General features: G+C 41.6%; 1 protein-coding gene across 1 annotated transcript in view; it reads left to right on the top strand.

The window, feature by feature from the left end:
- Positions 1 to 25,726, top strand: part of TMEM131 (transmembrane protein 131) — a 98,152-nt gene that overhangs the window by 46,171 nt on the left and 26,255 nt on the right. Inside the window, exons 8-25 of the mRNA XM_063126291.1 lie at positions 694 to 774; positions 9,162 to 9,312; positions 9,408 to 9,464; positions 10,699 to 10,760; positions 13,950 to 14,058; positions 14,693 to 14,801; positions 16,428 to 16,581; positions 16,674 to 16,844; positions 18,498 to 18,608; positions 18,707 to 18,841; positions 19,499 to 19,603; positions 20,104 to 20,190; positions 21,543 to 21,695; positions 22,258 to 22,333; positions 22,423 to 22,540; positions 23,612 to 23,750; positions 23,865 to 23,974; positions 24,735 to 24,801. Of these exons, the coding sequence (XP_062982361.1) occupies positions 694 to 774; positions 9,162 to 9,312; positions 9,408 to 9,464; positions 10,699 to 10,760; positions 13,950 to 14,058; positions 14,693 to 14,801; positions 16,428 to 16,581; positions 16,674 to 16,844; positions 18,498 to 18,608; positions 18,707 to 18,841; positions 19,499 to 19,603; positions 20,104 to 20,190; positions 21,543 to 21,695; positions 22,258 to 22,333; positions 22,423 to 22,540; positions 23,612 to 23,750; positions 23,865 to 23,974; positions 24,735 to 24,801 (1,995 nt within the window). The remainder of the gene's footprint in view (positions 1 to 693; positions 775 to 9,161; positions 9,313 to 9,407; positions 9,465 to 10,698; positions 10,761 to 13,949; positions 14,059 to 14,692; positions 14,802 to 16,427; positions 16,582 to 16,673; positions 16,845 to 18,497; positions 18,609 to 18,706; positions 18,842 to 19,498; positions 19,604 to 20,103; positions 20,191 to 21,542; positions 21,696 to 22,257; positions 22,334 to 22,422; positions 22,541 to 23,611; positions 23,751 to 23,864; positions 23,975 to 24,734; positions 24,802 to 25,726) is intronic.

The following is a 25,726-nucleotide window of genomic DNA, read 5'->3' as shown; positions in this document are numbered from 1 at the left end:
TTCCCTCTTCCCCCTCTGCAGCCCTCTACATACCACCCATATCTGCTGCAGAGATGCTCCACAGCAGGCTTGGGGGGCACATGGGCATCCACAGGGGGAAGGAAAGGAAGGGCAACTCTCATTGCACAAATGGAAGTCTGCTCACGTAAGACTGGGTCTTTGTTTGTTTATTTGATTCATGTTATATCCCACCTTCCTCACAAAGGGTCCAGAGCAGCTAACAACCTATATGAAGTACAGTATGCCACATAAACATCATTAAAATCATGACTAAAACCACAAATATGTAATAAAATGCAGTAAAACCATCAATATGTTCAGTCAATAGAGCAATTGTCAATACCCCAGATGCTTGCACAAATAAGTAGGTCTTTAACTGGTGCCTAAATTAAGCCCATAAACTGTGTTATGCTGCTGTAAAATTTGAATTCTTAAATATAGTTATGTAGAAGAGAATACAGAGACAGTGTTGGTACTAAGATGACAAATTACTTACTTTATTGGCAGCTTCTCACTTCAAAAGCAGGAAATCTTCGTAGCAGACTGATGCGACTTCTGCATGATTTCCCATTCTCTGGCATAAGGAATGTTCCTTCTGAAAGCTGGCAACTATTTCAGTACATGTAGTTTGACCTTGGTTTCTACATTTAACAATAATTAAACTCTAATATAAAATTTTGGCTATTCTTGCAGGTGGTAGAAATGTATTCAAGTGGAGGTGATCTTCACCTAGAGCTTCCAACGGGACAACAAGGCGGTTCAAGAAAATTATGGGTGAGTGATACAGATGCTAGTTGATTCACAACGTATTGTTAGCTTGTTGCAGCAAAAACATGTGGTACCTTTAAGTTCTAACACATGTATTGTGGCATAAGTTTTCTTGGACCAGAGCATCATCAGATTATGCTCCCTGTCTGTCTTTCACTGTCAGTCCCTTTCCCTGTCTGTGGTTGGGTTCACACAACACACTAACCTACCATGGATTATTGTGTTGTCTGAATGCATTGTGTTTTCTGCAGGGTGGGTTGTCATGTTGTCTGAACGCAGCACGTTCTCCGCAGTCCAGCTTGTTAATCATGCAGTGTGGTTTATTTTTCTCAAGCAAGCCACCTTGAGAACCCATGGCTTGTTGTTGGATTGTTCAGGGTAGTTATCAAGCCATGCTGCATGGTTAGCAAGCAATCCTGTGGAAAACACACTGCATTCAAAATGCATAATAACCCACCCTGTGGAAAGAGTGCTGTGTTCAGACAACACAATAACCCAGCCTGTGGAAAACTCTCTCTCTCCCCCCACCCCACTCCCCCTCACCCACACACCATGGATCAACTAAGGAGGGGAGAGGACATAGCATTCTGGCATGCTGGTTGAAGAGGGTTAAACTCTTTGCTCACTACCCTTCTCAGTTCATCTACATGGTCAGCTGAACAGGGGGCTGGTGGTGAGCTGAGAAGGAAGGGTGGGTGGGTGGAGTAGATGAGAGAGTGGGGTAACCTTGTCCGCTACTGGCGTGTGCTGCCAGGAGGTTTCTTGGGTGGCCAAATAATAATAATTTTATTTCTTACCCGCCTCTCCATCCTGATCAAGGTGGGGAACAGCAATAAGTATAAAATACATAAAATATTGATTAAAAACATAGTATACATTGTTAAAACTTCCTAAAAAACATACTAAAAGCATCCTAAAATTCCACTGGATAGGCCTGCCAGAAGAGATCAGTCTTTATAGCTTTCTGAAATGCTAAAAGACTGTTAAGTTGATGAATCTCCTCCGGCAGGCCATTCCACAGTGGGAGCAGCAGAAGAGAAGGTCCTCTGGGTAATACCTGTCAGCCTAGTTTTGGCTGGCTGAAGGAAGTTCTTCCCAGAGGACCTGAGTGTGCGGGGTGGATTGTACAGGAGAAGGTGATCCCGCAGGTAGCCTTGACCCAAATCATGTAGGGCTTTAAAGGTGATAACCAACACTTTATACTTCGCCCAGAAACTAATCGGCAGCCAGTGAAGAGATTTTAAAACTGGTGTAATGTGGTCACCCCTAGGTGTACCAGTGACCAGCCTGGCTGCCATATTTTGAACTATAGGCTTCGGGCTGTAAAAAGTTCCTCTACTCTGCTTTAACTAAATGGCAAATCAACATTAATTGTGTAAATGAACACCTAACAGTTAGTTTATGTAGTGTTAGCAACTCCCAATCATGTATCATTTCAAGTCTAATAATGCCAAAGCTGCATGTGAATTCCATCATATGCTTTACTTACTGATTTTAGACACAGAAGTGTGAATTTCATTGAATATTGTAGCCATAGAATACATAGTTTTGAACCAACAACTTATCACAAACTATCATTTATGTAGCAAGTAAATACTAGAGAAGCCTGAACTTTAGTTCTTTTTGTGTGTATGTGTCGTTTAAAATGCTCCCAATTTTAATGGCTGTGTTCTAGGGATTTCTCTCTCCTTTGTTATAGCCTTATAATTTAAATTACACTATCACATTATTAGATGGTGTGTCTTTATGCCTTCTCATAGTTTTACATTAGCAAAAGCTCTTAAGATCAGACTAATTACTGATTCCTTGACTTTTACTTTTATCCTTGACATCAGTTCAGCTGATGTTGAGGGAGATAGTCTAAGTTTTATTTCAATTGTTACCAACTTAATTTTTACTACTGTCTTGTATAGAAGTAAATGACAACAGTTTACTTCAGTGGAACAAAGTCAAGCAGCTGCAGCATACTATATGGCTGAGGCAAGGCAAAATCTACCCAGGCACTGGTGTTTGCTGCAAGGGACCCTGAGTTATAGCATAAAGCATCTTTGTTGCACAGGGAACACAGATGACTTGCAATCTCTATATGGGTTTTGCAGTTTGCGGGCCTTCCATCTCATCACCACCATAATGATTGGCATTTTGCTACATTAGCATTGTTAAATCTTGGTCTCTTTAGTGTAATTAAATGTAGGATTTCCAGAAATTTTGCATGTGTAGGGGTGGGAGCAAAGTATTACCTATAAGTGTCTATGTTATCAATGCCAAATAGAGTTGTAAGTGTTTAAATAAAATATTGCTAATATTATTAAATGTCTTTCTTCCAATAAGTATATTGTCAACAAAACTAGCCATACTCGCATACTTTCGAAAAAGCAATTGCTGATTCCAAACTTCTTCTTCGTGGTCTCTATGCATCACACATATGGGCTTTGCGCCTGCGCAGAGACCAGACCGGAACCTTCTATAGCTGAGTGGAACGTTTTTGGCGGGAACCCCTCCCCCACGCTACCGTGCATGTCCATGGGGTTCCCGCCCTTACCTCAGTTCTTCGTCGTCCGCCATTGTGCACAGACCTGTTTAACCGAACCTCTAGCGTTTTTCTTATTAACTTTATTTTCTCTTTTACGATCTTCTTCGTTTTTCGATCTTTTTCTAAGACTCTTCTTACTACTTTTCTTATATTAAAAAAAAAAAAAAAAAAAAAATTAAATTATTGAAGATAGTTTTCCTCAGCGACTTCGGTCGCGTGAGGCCTGTATGGCAGTTGAAACACCGTTTACGAAGTGTGTGAAGCTTCCACCTATTGACGGACACTCCCTCTGTGTCCTTTGTTTGTGCTAAGGCCATATCGTTGAGGCCTGCCATCATTGCATGTCGTTTACAAAACAAACGAGGAAAAGCAGAGCTGACGACTTCCCTCCATCTTGGGGGGAAAAAGCTCTCAGAGCCACGGAGGCTCCTACTATGGATAAAACGGCAGTCAGTAAGTCCATTACTGACAAAACGGCAGCGAGTAAGTCCGTTACCGACAAAACGGCAGCCAGTAAGACCGTTGATGACCGTTGCACTGAGGTGCCTGAGAATTCCAGAGCGGCTAATAGGGCTCAGATACCCCTAACGCCTGGACGGTCACTGGTGAGTTCCGCGGCCAGGAAAATCTCCAAGAGGGCCCGGACTCCCAAATCTTCGATGATGGACAAAACGGCAGCCAGTAAGTCCGTTGATGACCGTTGCACTGAGGTGCCTGAATATTCCAGAGCGGCTAATAGGGCTCAGATACCCCTAACGCCTGGACGGTCACTGGCGAGTTCCGCGGCCAGGAAAATCTCCAAAAAAGGCCCGGGCTCCCAAATCTTCGACGATCGACAAAACGGCAGCCAGTAAGTCCGTTGATGACCGTTGCACTGAGGTGCCTGAATATTCCAGAGCGGCTAATAGGGCTCAGATACCCCTAACGCCTGGACGGTCACTGGCGAGTTCCGCGGCCAGGAAAATCTCCAAAAAAGGCCCGGACTCCCAAATCTTCTTCGGAAATGGAGCGGCTGAACCGGCTAGGAGTCACTCTACTTCTTCTGTCATACCGACCGCTTCGATACCGAGGCCTCCCTCGGTATCGAGATTCCAGCCGCTACCGATGGCTACGGTACCGACGCACCCTCCCAGTCTATCGGAGGGCGAGTTGCGGGATTCGGTTTCAGCGGCCTCTTTCCGAGAGCCTAGCAGGCCGTGAGAGGTTCAGGGACTAATCCCTCTACCGCCTTCGGAATGGGATCGATATCGCCCACTTCCAGGGTGACCACCAGTACCCTCAAGAAGAGTATTATGCGCACCCTTCGCTTACATCGAGGGTGTGTCATCTACCGCTGCCTCCACCGCCCGCCCACCAATGTCCACGGTGTCGACGCCTCGACACCGTACGCAGCCATCGGCATCGACTGCCGCGGTTACTACGATACCGACGGAGCATGTGTCATCTACTGCTGCCTCCACCGCCCGCCCACCAATGTCCACAGTGTCGACGCCTCGACACCGTACACAGCCATCGGCATCGACTGCCGCGGTTACCACGATACCGACGGAGCATGTATACCTCCAGGTGGTTACAGTATCCTTGCCTGAAGAAAATTATTCATCGGATTCTGAATTGGGGTTGTCGGCTACTCCATCGATGCCTTCACCAGAAGATGAGGTTCATGACAACGACCCTTCTTCCCCTTCCGACGATATGGTCAGATCTTCTGACCATATGCTTAGAATGGCTCAGGCATTAGGACTGGTGATCCAGCACCACATGCTTTAAAGCAAATGGCTCAATTATTCTGGAAAACACCGGCTATGTCTCAGGCCACATCGTAAAGGCTAGAGACCCTCTATCGAGTCTAACAAGAAAATGTACAGTTTCTGGTCCAACATCCCAAACCTAATTCGATCGTAGGGAGTCGGTTCAAGGCCGCTTACAGAAGGCACATTCTGCACCTGTGGACAGAGAGGGCAGAAAGTTGGACCTTACGGGCCGGAGGATTTATTCCTCTGCTTCTTTGGGCATCAGCCTATGAGGCTACCATGGCACGATACCAGCTCTTCCTCTGGGAGAAAATAGGATCACTAGGTGAACATCTCCCAGAGGACAGAAAAGAGCGGGCACGAGTCTTCCAAAGTGAAGCTTCAGCCATAGCCAGGCAACAAGTGTCGACAGCGCGACACCAAGTTGACTGCCATTCCAAGTCGATGATGGGACCCGTGTCCTTGAGGAGACATGCTTGGCTCCGCTCCGCTAATCTGGCTCATGACACCAAAGCCAGGATTTAGAACATGCCTTACCATGGCGAGGGCTTGTTTAATAGCAAGACGGACAAGACCTTGGACTCTATATACAAGGCTTGCACAACAGCCAAGAAAATAAGTTTCTCTGCTCAGCCTGCTCAATACAAGCTGAGACGGTGAACAAGACCGCCTGCTCAACAACAACAGCAGCGGCCCTACTATCAAAGCCAACAGAGGCAGCAACAACAACAGCAACTCCAGAGTAAGCGGCCATATCAGTCTACATTTCAACAAGACAAGCGTCAGCCTGACTTCACCAAGAAGCAGTGACTTTGACTTCTTTGTCCCACGTCCACCTCCCTTTGCGAACCGCCTAGCACCCCATTACCATCAATGGGAGTCAATGGCATCAGACTCCTGCGTGTTCGCTATCATCAACTTGGGGTATGCCATCGAGCTCGATGTCCTTCCTCCTTCTTCGGGGGTGAAAGTAACGGCGCCATCCCTTCCTCTGCTTCCGGAGGTACAGACCTCTGCTATCGAAGAGAGCCATCTCTCCCGTACCCGCAGAGGAACTCAACCAGGGTTTTTTCTCGCGCTACTTCACGGTCCCGAAGAAATATGAGGTCTTCGGCCGATCATGGACTTAAAGCAGTTAAACAAATTCATCATTCCAAGGAAGTTCCGTATGACAACGGTTACTTTTATTCTGCAGCTCCTACACTTGGACGATTGGCTTCTGGTAGCGGACACCAGTTGCACGCTCCAGAAGGACATTTCAACCACCCTCAACCTGTTGGACTTGTTGGGTTTGTGGGTCAACGAGGAGAAATCCATCTTGACCCCACATCAGAAGCTCGACTTTATAGGGGTAACTCTGTCGTCTCGAGATGGGAGAGCATACTTACCGTCGACCAGAGCGAACACCTTACAGCAGTTAGCCATCGATACCGAGAGCCGCCGAAAAGTTTCGGCATGGACAATTCAGAGGCTATTAGGCTTGATGCAGTCATCAGGTTTGCAAGACTCAGAATGAGAATATTGCAAGCCTGGGTTTTAAGAACTTTCGATCTTCGACACGATGCCCGGTGAGCTTACCTGTCGATCCTGACGCAAGTAAGGGCATCTCTGAAATAGTGGTTTTCGATGTCGACGCTCCTAGAAGGGGTTTCGTTCCAACAAAACACTCCTTCGGTAACGATCACGACGGATGCATCGTTGATCGGATGGGGAGCACACTGCGACTCCCTCACAGCTTAGGGCCGTTGGCCTCCTTCCCAGAGGGAACATCATATCTACCACTGCTAGCGGTTGAGAATGCAATAAGAACTTTTTCACAATTGATCGAGGGCCTAAACGTCCTGATCGCGATGAACAACACCACGGTGGTGGTGTACATCAACAAACAAGGTGGGACAAGGTCTCACCCTCTGAATCGATCAGCACTCAGGATTTGCATCTGGTGCATAAAGAGAAATACTCACCTGACGGCGACCCATGTAGCGGGCAATGAAAACATCTTCGCGGACGCCCTCAGCAGGTCTTTCCACGTCGACCACGAATGGGAGCTCGATACCGAAGTAAGAGACGTTCTCTTTCGGTACTGGAGCCTCCCTGCTGTCGATGTCTTCGCTACCGAAGAAAACGCAGCTTGTTCCAGGTTCTGCAGCAGAGCAGGAAGAGGAAAGCACTCGCTAGGAGATGCTTTCACCAGAACCTGGAAAGGAAATCTTCTTTACATCTTTCCTCTGTTTCCACTGTTGACGAAGGTGCTGGCCAAAATCCAGTCGGACAGGTCGGACTACATCCTTATCACACCGTGGTGGCCTCGACAGACGTGGTTCTCCACGCCCTTCGACTGTCGGACGGGAATTACATCAGACTCCCGCCGATACCGACACTGTTGTCTCGACATCAGGGCAGGGTTCGACACGCAAACCCGTCGACCGTCAAGATGACGGCATGGAGGATATCATCCACTCCTCCTCTCGTATCAAAGATTTAACTGTAGACCATATATTTTTGGCATCACTAAAGCCTTCAACAAGAAAATCTTATGCGGCAAAGTGGCAAAGATTTCAAACTTTTGCCTTGGAAAACGATCAAGCACCTGAATCTTGCCTTTTAGCGTTAATCCTCAAATACCTACTGACACTTTATCAGCAGGGACTCGAACTCACTTCCATCAGAGTTCACTTAGCAGCTATTACGTCTTTCATCGAGGCATGATTGGTTTTACACCTTTTGTGCATCCAACATCGAGGAAATTTTTAAAAGGGCTTAAAAATATGATACTGACAGTAAAGAGTATCGTTCCACCATGGAGCCTATCAGTGGTGTTACAGGCATTGACAAAGAAGCCCTTCGAGCCCATGGCCTTATCTGACCTTAGGCTTCTAACATTCAATACTGTCTTTTTAGTAGCCATCACTTCTGCTAGACGTGCAAGTGAGCTTAGAGCTCTCAAGATAGTTGCTCCTTACACTATCTTTCACAAAGATAAGGTTGTGTTACGCACAGACCCTGCCTTCTTGCCTAAGGTAGTGTCAACCTTTCATCTGTCCCAATATATCACTCTACCAGCTTTCTTTCCGAATCCTACATCACCTGTAGAGTCTGCTTTACATACACTTGATGTAAGGAGAACTCTTGCCTTTTACAAGGCTAGGACAAGGAATTTTAGAAAAACAAAGCAATTGTTTATTTGTTATGGGGAGCCTTATAAGGGACTCCCTGTTTCATGTCGGCGTCTGTCACGCTGGATTGTAGACACAATTGAACTTGCCTACTCTATCTCTAAACTAGAACTGGTGAAACCTGTGACAGCTCATTCTACCAGAGCCGTCACAACATCTGTGGTTTTCGGCAGAGGTGTTCCTTTGACAGAAGTCTGTAGAGCTGCAACGTGGTCCACTCCATCCACGTTTGTTAGGCACTACAGTTTGGACACCCGTGCTAGGCACGACTGCTCGTTGGGAGGACAGTGCTCTCGGAGATCTTCAGATGATGCACCAACCCACCTCCAAATATATGTCAGCTTGCTACTCGCCCATATGTGTGATGCATAGAGACCACGAAGAAGAAATGCAGGTTGCTTACCTGTAACTGTAGTTCTTCGAGTGGTCATCTATGCATTCACACAACCCACCCACCATCCCCACTTGGTGGTGTGAGACTTATAAATGACACAGTTATGTGTGGAATGTACTTGTATTTTATTTACACTCATGTTTATGGGGGCACAATGTCGGACTCCTGTAAACTGAGGTAAGGGCGGGAACCCCATGGACATGCACGGTAGCGTGGGGGAGGGGTTCCCGCCAAAAACGTTCCACTCAGCTATAGAAGGTTCCGGTCTGGTCTCTGCGCAGGCGCAAAGCCCATATGTGTGAATGCATAGATGACCACTCGAAGAACTACAGTTACAGGTAAGCAACCTGCATTTTTCATGTAATGATTATTTTATTTTATTCTGGTTGAGAAACTTTCTTCCATCTCAAGATTTTAATTCATTCATTATCGGAAAGCATTAACATTATACTGCATATTCCTATTGCATTTTAAATAACTTTGTGGACTTTTTATTGTATAGACTTACGATTTTCCACAATTGTCTCTTTCAATAGGAAATTCCTCCCTATGAAACTAAAGGGGTTATGAGAGCCAGTTTTTCTTCAAGAGAAGCAGATAATTACACAGCCTTCATCCGAATAAAAACAAATGCCTCAGATAGCACAGAGTTCATTATTCTTCCAGTAGAGGTAGAAGTCACAACAGGTTTGTAAAAAAAACCATAATTTTTAATTTGTTCCATGTTTTTCTCAAGTCCAGTGGAGAAAAAATACTGACTCTTTTTTTCACCTCTCTTAAAGCCCCAGGAATTTATTCATCAACAGAAATGTTAGATTTTGGTACATTAAGAACACAAGGTAAGCCTTTTATTTGAATATGCCATCATTTCAAATTGCACAGAGAGATCTTATTTTGTTCCAAAGACATTGCATGTAACAAAATATATCCATACTTTACCTAATTATCCCCAGGGTATGTGGCTTTAGAGGTATTATTTCAAAGAAATGTGTGAATACTGAAAATGTAAGACAGGTTTCTAATAAGCACACTCCCAAACTGTACTATTTCCAAATGAGCGTATACAGGTGCCAAGTTGTTTTCTAGTAATAAACCACAGTTTTGAAGAACTCATTGTATGCTATAAATGGTTATGTGTTTGTTTTTTTAAAAAAAGTCTGAGCTGTGTTGTAAATAGAAGTACATTATATGCCCTTGGATTCTTCAAAAGGGTGGGGCTTGGCCTCTCAGCCCCACCCCATGGAGGAACCTTGCTACAAGGGACATTGGAGATGAAGGTGTTGGGACTCACCTGGCACTGGGAAGGCGAGCTGACTGGGGTGGGTGAGGGAGGGAAATGCTGCCAATGGCTATGACAACGCTCACTGATGACATCAGGCACATGGAAGGCCTGGTGTGTGTGTGTGGGGGTGTAACTCAGCCCTCAACTCAGATATGGTTCTGCACTCCTGGTAACCTACTTTTATAGTTTTGTGGCCCATCCCAGGGCACTATAATGCATGGGGCATTGATGTATATAGGAAGCTCATGCACAAGAATAACTTAAGTGCAAGAAGTAGGACACTTCCTACATCCCTGCTGGACATACAAATATTGACATTGGTGGGAAAGTTTGCTTATGCTGGAGCTCATTGCGCACACTGTAGTGTATGGAGAGTTTTAAATCATAATGTTTGGTTGGTTTACTTGGTAATGGTAATTAATGTACAGCATTTGGCTATGAAGAATCATAAAAACAATGTTATAAAAATATTCAGCATATAGCCATAAAAAAGAAATGGAATGAGAACCATCTCCGTTCTTCCCAACTGTTCCTGAGTTGCATTTATTTAAATCTAAATTTATTTTTTATATGTATCTGTCTCTCTGTCTCTCTCTCTCATTGGTTCGAAAAAGGGGACCATTGCTCTAGCTTTTTCAAATAGTGTTTTCCATTTATCTATTTATCATTACTGATCATATTATACACAAAAAATATAGAGGGTTTCTTCAAGTCTTTTTACAAATCATACTTAACCAAATTAATTTTTGTCCATTTGAGCCTGATGACCATTTTTTATTGGGTTTCAATAGATATGCCAAAAGTTTTAAATCTACACTTGTTGAATTCAGGAACAAAGGATGTGCCAATAACAGTAAGTACTGCCTTTTTAGTTTCAAATACTCATGATCATTTTTATTTTTCTATATATAGAAAATAACACGAGTGGTGTCAAAACTTAAGTTCTGTTACTTTGGATACCTTCTCTTCTCACCCAGTCTTCTAGCTTGTGCATTATAGGAGATGAGCATAGCACTGTGTTGTATCTGCTATATTTCTGAAATGTCTCTTAGCTTAATCTCGTGTAGCATAGCTTTGTTTTGCCTTCTTCTATGCATGGAGTAATGATGGTCACTGCTTATCTGTGGCTAGAGAATATGGATGGTCTTAGTGTATCCAAAGTTAGTCCGTCTTAGAGTAGACCCACTGAAATGAAGTTGACCCATTGAAAGTTAGACTAACATTGGAAACAACCCATGTCCTCTGCAACTGTCTCCCTTTCTAAGTGGCCAAGAGCACTAATGGAGTGAAGAGCTATTGACTGGGTTCACATAATCACTGCAGCCCATGGTCAGTTGTTTAAGCCACGGTGGGTTGCGATGCATGCCAGTTGCCATTTTGAATATTCAGCCCCTGCCAGAGAGTTGCCATGTCTTGTCATGTCATCTGAACCTTGGTGGCATGGGTTGTTTGAGTTTAAACAGCTCCTGCCTCCTAGGATCAGATGACACAACAAACCCCCATTGGGGTTGAATATTCAAAATGGCTGCCGGCTCGCACAGCAACCCACTGTGACTTAAATAAGAAACAGTGGGCTGGGGTGATCGTATAATCCAGCCCATTTCTTATAAGGTTGGTTCATGACAAACCTAGAGACACAGAAGTATATTTCACAAAACTTGGTACACCACTAGTTTAATTTTTGTTAACAAAATGCAATGGTAAAATTACTTTCTTAAAAAAGGAAAAGCTGGACACCTAGTTTGCACATCACACTAAGCTACAATGGGTTGTCACCATGGGTGGTTGCAGGGTAGCTTAGCGAGAAGTCTGAACCTGGTTCAGCTTTTCTGTCATGGGTTGTTTTTTGCATTACTGTGCTGCTTCCAGCGCTACTTATTCACAGTAGGTGAATAAAAACTGGAATCCCTAATGCTTATCGAACACTGTAGCGGGAGAAAATGTAGGTAGTTCTGTTTGATGGCCTCCCTCTTTATTTTTTGATAGCAAAGTTGATATTTGTTAAACTAGTAAGATGGTAGTTATATGACCAACCCTCTGAGCTACGTTAGTTTAAAATCTCATTAATAATTTCCTCTCATTCTTGCTGAAATGATATTGGCTGTATGACTTCATACTGCAAGAGTCCTAGTGTTTTGATCACTGCTCAGATTTCTGTTACTCTACTAGATGTAAAATGGACTGGTGAAGTGTCAGATACCATCAAACATATTTTGAACTCTAAATAATTTCCTCATATTTCCATGTAAACATGGGGCAGGGTGGGGGATGAAGAGCAGGGCTATATAGTCTCCTGGAGTTTGTTCCAACACAGTTTAGAAGCAAGGAAGAAATCTGTTTGAAACTTCATGCTAATGTCATGGGAAAGGCCAAGACTATATTTAGCAGAAATTTAATCTAGATACTCATAGAACTAAATTCCTTCAAGACTAATAGAATTGTTGCCAATTACTATAGTCATAAAAGGTCTTCCTTTACTAATCTTTTATATTTAAGCCTGTGCAATCTTAAAAGAAGGCAATTTATATTAAAGTACCATGAAGCTATGTATAACTTTTCTGTTTTCATGCCAGAAGACCTTATATTTGCTTTACATTGTATTCCAAGCAGTCCATAATATTTAGCTGTATTGCATTTCATAAACACAGCTCAGTCCACCCATTATAGGATGGAAGCCAATATCATGTGAGCAGATAATATCACACATAGTGGCAGGAAAACATGGGTTAATTAAGCACATTTCACAGTCACTTTGAATATTTAACCCTTGATTAGGCCTTGCTACATGACATCCTAACACTAAAAGTTAAGAATAGGTTAAACAACCCATAGTTAATGAACAATTAGTAGTTAGGTTAACTCTGGATGTCTGGGTTCAGACATCTCATAGCTAACCCCAATCAGCTCAATTGGAGGTGAATATTCAAAAAGGCTGTGGAATGCATCCAGCATGTGTGGTAGCAAATTGTGGGTGGCAAAGCCACAATTTGCTGCCATTGCAAGAGAACAGCCTTTTCCAATTCCTCTTCCTCCATGCCCTTTTAAATTCTCTGCAGAGGGTGCAGCAAGTCTGGGGGGGGGGGATTTGTGACGGGGTGTCTAGGGGGAAGAGGAATCCATTCCACTAACAGTGTGTGTCCCATTAGCAGACAGACACCCATGATTTTTGCCCATAGTACTTAACATTTCTGTTGTTCAGTAACACAGTGTATGACAGAAGAGCCATATCCATGGTGAAACTGTTCACATGGAACATTGAGTATATTTTATGTATTTAAAATGCATATTTACTGGTTCTTCCACTCTTTGGCAGAAATTTTTTGATCATACTTAGGAACATTCAAAGAGATGCTTAAAATAGTTTTCTGTGTCCCTGTCCCTTTGCAGTGCGATGTGCTGATGCCATGTTATGTATGTTCAGCTGTTTAGTTTTCCTTCTGGTGTGAGAACAGATATTGGAGGTGTAAACAAAATTATAATGATGCAAGTGTTTTGGCTTTTCTTCCATCACATACAGGGTCTTTAAACAATTCATATTCAGTGTGATATGGTAATGAACAACCTTGAATATTATTTCTATAAAATCTGAGATGGAAGTGCAGCAGAATTTTTTCTTGATGTGTATTATCAATTAATAAAAGTAATTTCAGTAGTTGTGATGTTCCATTGGTACACTTTTGGAAGTGTCTAGTTCTCTTCAGATGACTACAGTTGTTTTAGCCAAAAACTAGTAAAGCACTTCCTTTATTTATTTCATTTTTATACCACCCAATAGCTGAAGTTGTCTGGGTGATCCACAAAAATAAGACAAGCTAGTTATGAAGGTAAAATAAAAGACACCTAGTAAATGGGATGGAATTTGAGTTGTGTGTTTCTTCTGCAAATGTTTTTTTAAAGCGAACACTCATTCCTGAAACATAATACTAATGACGAGTTCCTCATTTCTGTAATTGTTACGATATGCTTTTTAGATCACTACTTGAAAGACTGGTCTGTTTATTGGTAAATATTTGGCTAAATAAGACTTCTGTTTGTTTTCCAGAGTGTTAGACCCACACCACAAAATGAAGCTATCACAGTACATTTCAAGCCGATTACATTGCGAGCTTCTGAAAGTAAATATACCAAAGTTGCAAGTATTAGTTTCGATGGTAAGTGGTGGTATTGCCAATCACAGCTGAACACAAAATATACTCTGTTATTCAGGGTGTAGGATGCTTTTTGTCTGTGTGGTTGAACATATTGCTAGTGATAACAATTTTGGGGTCCACACTTGCTTTTCTTTTTAAAATAGTTACTGGTTAGAGTAATTTAGACAACACTTAACAGGGATGTAAATTGTCTTTGTAAACCATACATTCCTTTGTGTCTCTGGCTCTATTTCACTTAATTTTGTGAAGCTCCAGATGTTCAATATTATTCAGTGCTCACACAGTGAGAATGGATAGAGTAATATGGTGACATTCTGCTTCATTCTTTTATTATGAAAAGAAGATGAATGGGTGTTGCTGTACCTCCCACCCTCCTTGAAGCCACATAAGCCCAGCAAACAGCTAATTCCTTAAACAGCATTATTCTTAGAACTAAACAGCAGCATCCTAACATGGTAGCTGAGTAGCTTGGCTACAAAACAGTTAAGAAATCAAAATGGATTATGATAGTTCTTGGTCAACCAAAGTTTTAACAGTGATAGTTTTACTCGAGGAAAAATGTGTTAGGTGTGTGTGTGTGTGTGTCTGTGTGTGTGTGTAGTAACACTGTTTTTATTCATATATATACATATAGCATCAAAAGCAAAACGACCTCTACAGTTTTCAGGAAAAATAACAGTCAAAGCAAAAGAGAAGAGTTACTCAAAACTTGAAATTCCATATCAGGCAGAAGTATTAGATGGGTAAGATCACATTGGAATGCATTTAAGAGAACTTGTCTTACATTTATGAACTTACGTATAATTTATGTAGACATGTAACTAGCCTCTTCCATAGCTGTCTGTGTCAAGTAGAAATGCTGCCAAATGAGTCCCTGCTGTCAGAGGGATGAAAACTGTCTTATTCAACATAGGGCTATTGTATGAAAACTCTATATGGCTTTGGTGTTTTTCCTCCTGTATTTATTGGTACTGACCAAACAGGAGTCTGAGGAGTCCAGACTTGGTCTTCAAAGCACATACTTGTGTTTAAACAGGGCTGTGCTAAGGCAACTCCACATAATCACCACGTTAGTGGTAAATGGTTGCCCAGAGGTACCAGAAAGGGTGGTAGGCAGGGTTGAGCTTTAAGCACATGGAGCCCTGGGTATAATTTAGTATATTCTAGCTCTTCCATATTTAAGGTGCTATTTTTAACTCTTGCATTGTTGGGTGATGTGTAGGGCTGTGCACCGACTTGGCCAAAGCCCCAAATCTGAGTTGAGGCAGGCTGATTTGGCTTGCCTCAGTCCAAATACGAGGTGGTACCTGTTGGCCTGAGGCCAAAGTGGATCGATACCGAAGCCCTTGGGCTGATTCGGGATAGTGGTGGTCCGCTTCCCCCGTGCAAGAGCACCAGCACGAGTCCAGTCATGAGTCCATTGAATTCACGGGACTCACTTCCATCTCCCTCCCCGATATCTCCTGCCACCGGGACTTACCTTGCCATATGCCCTCCTCCCTGAGAGCTGAGTACCGCTTTAAAGGTAAGATCATGGGGCTCTTTATTTTTGATAGATCTATGGCTGTAAAGTTGGTGGCTGTAAAGGGCCATTTTGCCAGGTTGCGACTATAGATCTATTAAAAAGAGAGCCTCATGATCTTACTTTAAAGCGTGGCTCGGCTCTCAGGGAGGAGGACACATGGCAAGGTAAGTCCTAGCGGCAGCATCTCTGGTTTTAGGGAGGGAGAGAGGAAGGAGGGAGCGAGGAGTCCAGTGGTCAGCCTGGCGCCCAGGAACCCACAAGGCTGACCCACTTCACAGGGAAGGGAAACTTGCTTTGGCTTTGGTATCAAAGCAAGGTGATCAAGCCCTGAAGCTCCCCAAGTTGAATCAGGTCTGTTTCAGAGGCTCCAAAATGGCCTCCAAGGAGAGTTGAGGGGGCTGTGCACAGCCCCTAGTAATGGTTAGAGATTTCTTTTTCAGTTCTGGTTTCAAACATTGCTGGAAATAGTTATATATATTTGTGAACCGCCCAGAGAGCTTCGGCTATTGGGCGGTATAAAAATGTAATAAATAAATAAATAATAAATAAATATATTTGAATGAAATGTGTTCCCGGTTTTGGAAATATATGTTGATGAGGCAGTGGCACAGAATCTGCATTCTGTTGGGTGAGTTTGAATTTGCTGATAATTGAAAGTAGGAATGAGCCTATGGCTCCTTAATTCAGGCATACAAAGATGCTCATGAAATTGCATAAACAATCTAGAAAGAGAAGTTATTCTGCAGTAGATTGCCTAACAAGTTATGTAGATGAGGGGCTATGTATTGTTTTTATTATAGAAGGTTGTACAAATCTCCACCTTGATTTTCTTATTTTGGAATAGATACTTAGGATTTGATCATGCAGCCACTTTATTTCATATCCGTGACAGTCCAGCTGACTCCGTGGAAAGAGCAATCTATTTAACAAACACATTCAATTTCGCAGTGTTCATTCATGATATAATGCTACCAGAAGAAATCAAAGCAATATTTAAAGTAAGCCCAATTATGTTTGACACTACTTCATAACTATTGATTGTCACACAAGTTGTATTCACTGTTAACTTGGATCATATTTATTAAACTAGGTCCACAACTTCAGCAAACCAGTTTTAATTCCACCAAATGAATCCAGATATATTTTCACTCTTTATTTTGTGGCTTCCTTGTCATCTCTTCACATTGATAACAATATTTTGCTCATTACCAATGCCTCTAAATTTCATCTACCTGTGAGAGCATACACTGGATTTTTAGATGTAAGTATCTCACTATTTGAAAATCTCTTCCTATTTTTAAACATAAAGTATATTGAATCGGTTTTCTTTATATTTATGCATAATGTGTTCTCAACAAGAAGTTGAACTAAACCTGAACCCAAATTCAAACTGTTAAGAGGTGGATTCGGTGCAAGTTCACATGTCAATCAGTCATGGTTTGTTTTCCAGAATAAACCATCGTTGGTTAGTGTGTCATCTGAACCTGGATCCTTCTTATTGGGGTGGGTTGTTTTTCCGAAACAACCCATCCTAATAACCCAAGGTCTGCAGTATGTGGCATTTCACAAGCTGCTTAGCCAGAATGGCCGAAACCCCTGGCACTCTTCCCAAGTGGAGCCACAGACACCATTCATAATTGTAGGAAGCCATTGCCTGTGCCCTTTCCCCCTTGCCACTGGCAGCCCCTCCAATGGTGCGAAAAGTGCACTTCGGAGGGACTGCTACCATCACCCCTTTGCCCTCGCCGATTCCCACCTTACTGACCCAAATTGCACTCTTGATTGCAATCAGAGTGCTTTTTTAAAAAAAAAACAATCCCCAGCCCCATTTTTGTGCTTGTCCCTCCTGTACTCCCTGTGTGTCGCACTTGCCAAACATACAAGGGTGCAGGTGAGGATAGCCTATGTCACCATTCCCCTTCCCCATAAAGCTCCTCCAAGCCACTTTGATTTTGTCAAAACCGAAGTAATAAAAGCAATCTTTAGGGCGCTTTTAAATTCCTCTAGGCTTGTATAGGAATCTAAAGGCACCCCATGCTGAAAATCAAGAATGAGTGGGGGTCCAATCCCCCCACCAAGGACTGTTGGGGCAACAGGGAAGTAAAAAAAAATTGGTTCTGTTTTGTGCAAAAATGGGCCCAGGATATATATATATTTAAAAAGGGCTCCAACTCAGATCAAACTCATGATCAGAACTGGGAAGGGGGACTTGGGGGCAGACAAGACGGGCCTGCTGCCAGGTCTCCTGCGATTCCAGGTAGAGGACTGAGGGCGGACGAGGGGGCAAACAGCCACGCACTGTGGATTGTTTGCTCAATCCTCTGGTGGGTATGCTAACCATGCAGGGTGAGTTGTTTGCGAAACAACCCACCCTGCATGGCTAGTCACCTATCATGGGCTAGTGTGTCACGTGATATGCCCCTTATTTCTCCGTTGCCTTGAACCCAAACCAGAACCTTAATCCCTAAATGTAATAAATGGCAGCTAGTTCAGTAATCAGCAGCTTGGGATCAGGAAATACTTTTGATGGTGGTAAGAGCGATCACTCTACTTTCTTTCAACTGCAGATGTCTATAAAAAGAGCATCCCAAGCAGCCCCATGGTTCCCAGGAAGCCACTAAGGAAAGGGGCAGGGAGTGTACTTTCAGAATGGGTAGTCCTTCTGCCTTGTATCTCTTAATACCAGACTGCTTCTCTTAGTGCTTTGTGTAATTAGCAAGCTGACTGTCTAAAAGTTGGATGTGAACTGCACAGTCTATTTGCTCCTCTTAAAAATATTGTAGAGGATCGGTATTGGGTTGGGGGAAGCAAGGACCAACATGCTAGAATAAGTGTCAGTACTTTGAATCCTTGCAATAACAGGTATATGAGCTATCAGCTTCCTAATACAGTTAATGCTCTTTTGTTTTTCTAGTATTTTGTGTTGCCCCCAAAACCTGATGAGCAGATAATAGATTTTGGTATATTGAGTGCCACGGAAAGCAGTAGCATTCTCTTTGCAATTATTAACAGCAATCCAATTCAGGTAAGAGAGTTTGTTTGTTTGTTTGTTTGTTTGTTTGTTTATCTATCTATTTATTTAATGGTAATGAGTATTACTAAAACTATCCTATCTTTTTCAAGCTTGCTATAAAAAGCTGGCATGTAATAGGTGATGGTTTGACCATAGAACTCCTAGCTGCCGAAAAAGGCAACAGATCTACAATAATTGCAAGTCTTCCAGAATTGGAAAAGGCTAGTTCATTGGATCAAACATCAGTAAGTAACACATTTCCTTGGAGTTCCTTATTGCAGTTGTAGAGCAACAGCATAGACATGTGTCTGCAGTTTTCATAAGACATGAAATATTTGTAGGTATTTCTCATCTGCTAAAGACAAAAAACAATGAATAATGAAGATTACTTCTTAAATGATAAAAATAAAGATTGGAGAGCACTTTACACTTAAATGGTAAACAAAATCTGTTTCTTATTACATGGTTTGCCTGATCACCATGGCTGAAACAAGTCATAGTGGCGACCATTTGCCTAATTACCTGCTTAGTTATGGCTTGTCGTGTCGTCCAGACCTGGGCGGCATGGCTTGTTTTAGGGGGAAACAACACTCCAAATAATGCATGGCCTTTTGGGTTAATTTAGAGTTGCTTCCCCCTCAATTGAGCCAGGCCACTCGGGTTTGGCGACATGACAAACTGCTCTTGTATGGGTAATTAGGCAAATGGCGCCCGCCACAAACCACAGCTTAAACAAGCCACCCTGACTTGCTTAATTAAGCTGCAGTGATCATGTGAACTGGGCCTATGCATTTTAACACAGAATACTTAAAATAACTGGTGATGTGAATTTTAGGAAATTCTGTTACATTTCAGAAAAAGGTGAAATTAAAGGAGATTAAGCAAATATATTCATGTTACAGGTAACATTGATGCCTGGTTCATACACTGTGTTCAGAGTAAGATTATTACCAAAAGAACTTGAAGGGATTCATGATGGGGCCATACAAATCTCAACAGATTATGAGGTAATTCAAAATTATATTGATCTTGAAAAGTGATCTGTGTGGAAACAGAAAATAAGCAATTTTTTAAAACCTGTTTGTTAGACTATGTGATAGTAATTCCCAGTTTAGTTTAGTTGTTGTTTTACACTATCTGCGAGTATATTTCATTCTTGATAGAGTGTTTGAGAATTTTAATATATGCATAACCCTTCAGGGGGTTTCAATACCAGAAGACTTTTGATTGATATTAATTTGGTCTGCCCATCATGGCTGCTTTCTGAGAACTAACTGATGTAAGCTGCTTTAAGAGTAATACAAATGTTTCCCGAACTTAAAAAAGTAAGGACAAATGTAAACTAAATTTCTTTATCACTTGTTTCTTGAACATAAATCTGAATATAGAATGCAAGCAATTTATTTCTTCAGTAGTATTGTCTTTGTTACAGTGTGCTAATCTTTGATTTTTGATGTATATGCTCGTGTTGACTTATTACTTAAGCTCTTTCTCCCCTTTTTCTCAGATCTTAACAATTCCTGTGAAGGCTGTAATTGCTGTAGGCTCATTGACTTGCTCCCCGAAACACATTCTTCTTCCACCTTCCTTTCCAGTAAGAGAATTTTTCTTTATAAAAATTGTTGTGAGAGAGGGATCAAACTTCATAAACAAATTATTCACAAGCAAATAAACACATTTATTTTTAAAAATTGCTAAACAAATTGTTACAGGAGTTCATATTGTGCATCATACTGTCACTGCCAAGACAATTGGAACTCAGTTATCTTGGGTTTTCATAGAGCCTGCGACTATGGAATAATTGAATCAGCCCAAATGTTCATTACATGTCTGAATTCATGAGCAACTGATTTTGAAATATAAGACACATTTTCCCCCCTGAAGAAGTTGGCTGCTCTGTTAAAGTATAGTTCTTGATGCAAGAAAGCATATATAAATAAATCCTTAGTTGCTACTTTGTTTTCAGAATAAGTGAAATCATTACTATTTATTTCAGAGTTTTTCATTTGCCAGGTCCTCTATCAGGAGTCTGAAATCTGTGTTACAAGGTCTAATTATGGGCAGCCCATTTTGAGTTCATTGAAAATAAGATCAGATATTCCCATATTGCTGCCCATTCAGAAATTTAAATATTTGTGCACTATAATCCTTCCCTTACTGATTTTTGCATTTCAGTGGGTAGGGGGAGCACTTTGTATCTGTGGTATATGTGCAATAGTAAAAATGAAAAAGGAAGCATTTGGGGAGGGGGTTTCATGTGAAAGTGACACACAGATTTAAAGAGGTGGTAGCTGCTTTTGTTGTATTGCAGTAAAAAATTGTGTTTCACTGTGAAGGGTGTGAAAGGTGCAAAATTCAAAGTTGCACAAATGGACTTCCCCCTTCCTATCCTCCCACACTCAACCTGGATCTTCTCCAGTGAGTCTTATATCCTCCAAGCAGATTTTTCAGATGTGTGGTAGGCTGCAGGGGGAGGGGGGGACCCATTCTGGCAACTGTGCGCATTCTATTGACAGGCAGACACTGTTGGATTTCACCCATTTTTCCTATATAGAATGCTAGGATAGACATGAACTGAATCCCTGTTTTCAAGGTAAGATAGCTTCATAGGGTAGGGAGCTTTTATCATGGGAAGCTTCATGGGAGCTTCTCCAAAATTTAATTTGGTTCTTGGGATGAAACATACATGGAAAGAAAGAAAAAAGAAAGAAAATGACTGTTTGGTGACCATATTGCCTGAGGATTTCATTAACTGTGAACATAAAGGATAGTATTATACACATCTGTGTTGGAAATGTCTGAAAGAAAAATATTTTTCTGTAGATGTCCTAAATACATAACACAATTTGAAAGCTCAGTCTGTATTACCAGGTATGCTAGACCTTTGCCAGCATGGGCACAAAAATGTATACAGAAAATAATTTAGTGCTTCCTTCCTTTTTTTAGGGCAAGACCGTACATCAGAGTTTGAGTATTATGAGCTCTTTCTCACAGAAGGTAAAAATACAGCAGATCCGCTCACTGTCAGAAGATGTTCGGTTTTATTACAAGAGATTACGAAGTAACAAGGAAGATCTGGAGCCAGGGAAAAAGTCCAAGGTTTGGATATGGGCAGAGAAATCCTGTGGGGTAGAATTCCATAGCAGAGATACCATAATTTTCTTTGTCCTGTTGGTCAGGGGAGGAGGTGTCGGGAGGTGACTTTTTATTGACTTTGTCTTCCCAATCATCCTTTTCCCCCCTTCTCCTGCTTTGGTCAATGAGAAGGAAATAGTTACACCAACTCCAGCACTGACATAGTTGAAGGGTGCTTTGGGGGCCATGTTGGGAATGAGGGGTTTTAGGATCCTTTGGATCCTTGGTCACCTCTGACATGCCCCCCAAATGTCCTGGTCTCACCACCACCACTACCATGCACGCGCGCGCACGCACACACCCCTAGTGGAAGATCTTTGCCTGTCTAACTTTTTGCAGTCGTACTGGGTTGTGTGGGGTTGGGGTGCTTCAGTGGAAAAGTGGCATTTAAGCCACATCCAGTGGCCCCTCAGCTGCAGCTTTAGGATTGCAGCCATAGTAACTATTTTAAGTATATAGGTTTCTCCCATTTTTGCAGTCCCAAGAGACATTTGTTTTCTATATTGTTTCTGCTTACATTTTCCAGATTGCAAATATTTATTTTGACCCTGGTTTACAATGTGGAAATCACTGTTATGTGGGATTGCCTTTTCTGAGTAAATGTAAGTTATTTTAATTTCTATAGTTAAATGCTCATAGCATTTTAAATATCGAAGATACATGGATTAAGTTGTGTTTGTCTCTTTTTTAGCTGAATCAAAATTACAGCACAGTGTATCTATGCAAGAAGATGCATGGGATTCAGATTGGGACTTACATGATAATTTATTTAGAGAATGGATTGGAATAAGAGATCACTCAAGCAATCAGTGAGTTTATTTTCAAATTTAATTGCTTTCTAGTCAGTTAATGGTCTGAAAGGAATCTCAATTGTTTGTTAAAACAGTAAATGTGTCTTATATGTCAATGAATGTGTAAGAAATATAGAAGAACTATTTTCTAAATTTAGCTAATAAACTAGTAAAGAAACTGAAAATTACTTTAGTGTATGTCCTGACAAGTGTTTTCTCCTTCGCTCATATTCCTCAGTGAATCAAAGCAGTGTATTGATCAAATAATGTATTTTAGCATGCTGAAATAGATCTTGTGAGTTCTTCCATAGATATCTAGATTGTGACTCACTGGACTCTTAATGATTTGTAACACATGGTCTCTTGCTCCATAACGTACAACAATTTGCAACCAAGTTTTAGTATGACCAGGAAGACCGCTAGTGGTGTCTTTACTCAGACACATATGTAATGGTTCTGTTAATTGACCATATGAACAATAACTTAACTCAATCCAATAACTTGTTTCTGTATAGCCCAAGAAGATTGTAAACAGGAGTCTATTAGTTACCATACTCTGACTGCATGTAGGATTTTTTTCATAACTTTTGTTCTAGGCTTTGCTCAGTATTGTGTCTTTCCCCTTTGTGACTCAGGCAGAATCCAACAGGGCACTTAGGCCTCTACTGATTTTCTTATGCCCCAACAATTCCTGTCTCTAAGTAGTGGCCACCACTTGTGAAAGAAAGATTTAGCAATTCCAGAGGCAGGTCACATAGGGGAACTCCACTGTCCCAATTAGGAAATGAGCATTTCCATTTGTTTCAGGGCAGCAGGTTCCACTCGTGCAATGGAATGGGCAAAGCCCACCATTTGGGCAACAGAATCTGGTAGGCATAAGTGAATCGTCAGAAGCAGAATTGCCCCTGTGCTGTAATATAGCCAATGCTAAGTGTGACTTATATGAATTGTTGTTTTCATTTGGCTTGTAATATGCAACTGTAAAATTGGTCAACTATAGTTCCTACATGCATCTGAATTCTATGAAATGTTAATATTTCTTAAGCTTTAACACTTTTCCCTTAATGCTGAGTTATGTTGCTTGTCTAGATTAAGTGCTGTATTTGAAGTGGACACAGATCTTCAGAAGGCGGTGGCGTCTAAAGTCACAGCAGAATTGGCCTGGCCCTCTTTACTCAGCTCTTCACGCCATTTGGATTTCTCACTTACCAATACAAACAGTTCATCTGTGAGTCATGACACTATTAATGCATCACTACCAAAACGAAACTCAATATTAAAAATGTTTTCCTATATTTGCTATTTTGAGACAATAAATCTGAATCTAAATTTGTTCCATTAGGAGGAAGAAATTCTTCTAGAAAACCCAGCAGATGTTCCTGTTTTTGTTCAATTACTTCCCATAGCACTGTTTTCCAATCCATCAGTCTTCGTAGATAAGCTAATAGACCGGTAAGTTGTGATAAGCAGAGGAAGAGCTTGTGAGGAGGTACACTGAAGCCTGGTTCAGGGCTTTTCACCTGTATTCCTCTTTTGTTCTTAATAGACTCCTTTCAAGGTCACGTTCCCTATGACTGAGGCAGACCTGCATTTGAAACTGTCAAATCATGTAGTTTCACATCATGTAGTTCAGTTGTTTTATTGCCTTATATTATATGGTGTTACAATTAATATTCATAATAGAGGGTTGTGCGATAACAGAAACAACTCATTTTTTTCCAAAGGCAGAAATAATTATAAAATTTATTTATTTATTTATTTATTTATTTTATTACATTTATATGCCGCCCCACAGCCGAAGCTCTCTGGGCGGTTTAAAACATTTAAAAATAGTAAACATTAAAAGTATACAATTTTTTAAAAAACAACAACATAAAAACAGTATAAAAACAACAACAGGATCCATTTAAAAACAACAGTTCTGGGGTCCATTAAAAACAAACTTAACATTGTTAAAATGCTGTTAAAATGCCTGGGAGAAGAGAAAAGTCTTGACCTGGCGCCGAAAAGATAACAACGTTGGCGCCAGGCGAGCCTCATCAGGGAGATCATTCCACAGTCGGGGGGCAACCACTGAGAAGGCCCTCTCCCTTGTTGCAATAAAAGGCAAATTCCATTGGATATAAATATTAATTATATAATAATGCTTATTTCTTCAATCACATTAATTCGTGAAGCCATAAATGCACCTAACTATGTGTTCCTCTTCTAGGTTTAATTTTAGTAAGCCAGCAAACTTCAATTTGAGGACGCTAGAATTTCAGGTCTCTAGAAACTGTGTAAGTAACCCTCCCCCACCCAAAAACCCAGATTTGTTTTATCTAGATCTTAATCTTGAGCTGCTTAGTGTAGTCGTAAAAGCAGGAGCTTGGGTCCCTGGACACCTTGAACTCACTGGACAGCTTGAGGCAAGCCACTATCTCAGCTCCCTATCTGTAATATCGGGATAATATAGGCTTATCTTACAGAAGTGTTGTACAGATAGCCGAGAGTATCAATATTAAAGATACTCATAATCTTATCATAGGAAAGAGCAAGCTCATAGAGAGGTTTTGCATATTATGTAGTAACAAAACCCATTTTGCTGCTGAATGTATACTTGGCCAGGAGCCACAACTGAACCTAGGTCCCAGTTGAGTATGCATCTGCAAACATATTTGTTGCATTCACACTCTAATCTACATTTTTAGGTGTACACTTAAGCACATCTTAAGTATATACCCAAAAATGTAATGCAAAGGGGTCCACAGAGGTTGTATGTATAATGCGCTAGAGCACTGTTAGCTTTACATGAACAAACTTTGTGCTCATGCACTCTGTTTTCCATGTACATACTTTAGTTCAATGAGTTAAGTCCTCTTTAGGTCAAACCTGCAGACCTTGGTTGGATCCAGAATTCAGGACACACTACAGCAGATTTTCGGAGGGTGCAAGTGGCTGCAAGGAGGAGGTGGCATTTGTAAAAGTTACCTCCTCCCTTACACCAGCAGTATCCCTCTGGTGTATGAGACACTGCACCTCCCCTCCGCCAGAATGTGAACTCTGCATCCAACCCTATTGTTTGTTTCTCCCTTCAAACTGTCATGTCTGTCATCCTGGTTTGAAGAAAATACAAATTGTAGTTATTACATTCACCCCAGTAACTTATGGAGCATGTACAGGGAGGGGAGGAGGAGGAGACAAGACTTAATTCTCATAGCGCTG

This window comes from Elgaria multicarinata, chromosome 5 (assembly GCF_023053635.1).
Source record: "Elgaria multicarinata webbii isolate HBS135686 ecotype San Diego chromosome 5, rElgMul1.1.pri, whole genome shotgun sequence".
NCBI classification, from domain to species: domain Eukaryota; kingdom Metazoa; phylum Chordata; class Lepidosauria; order Squamata; family Anguidae; genus Elgaria; species Elgaria multicarinata.
The sequence above is the reverse complement of the archived record's forward strand: the minus strand, read 5'-3'. Positions and strand labels throughout refer to the sequence as shown.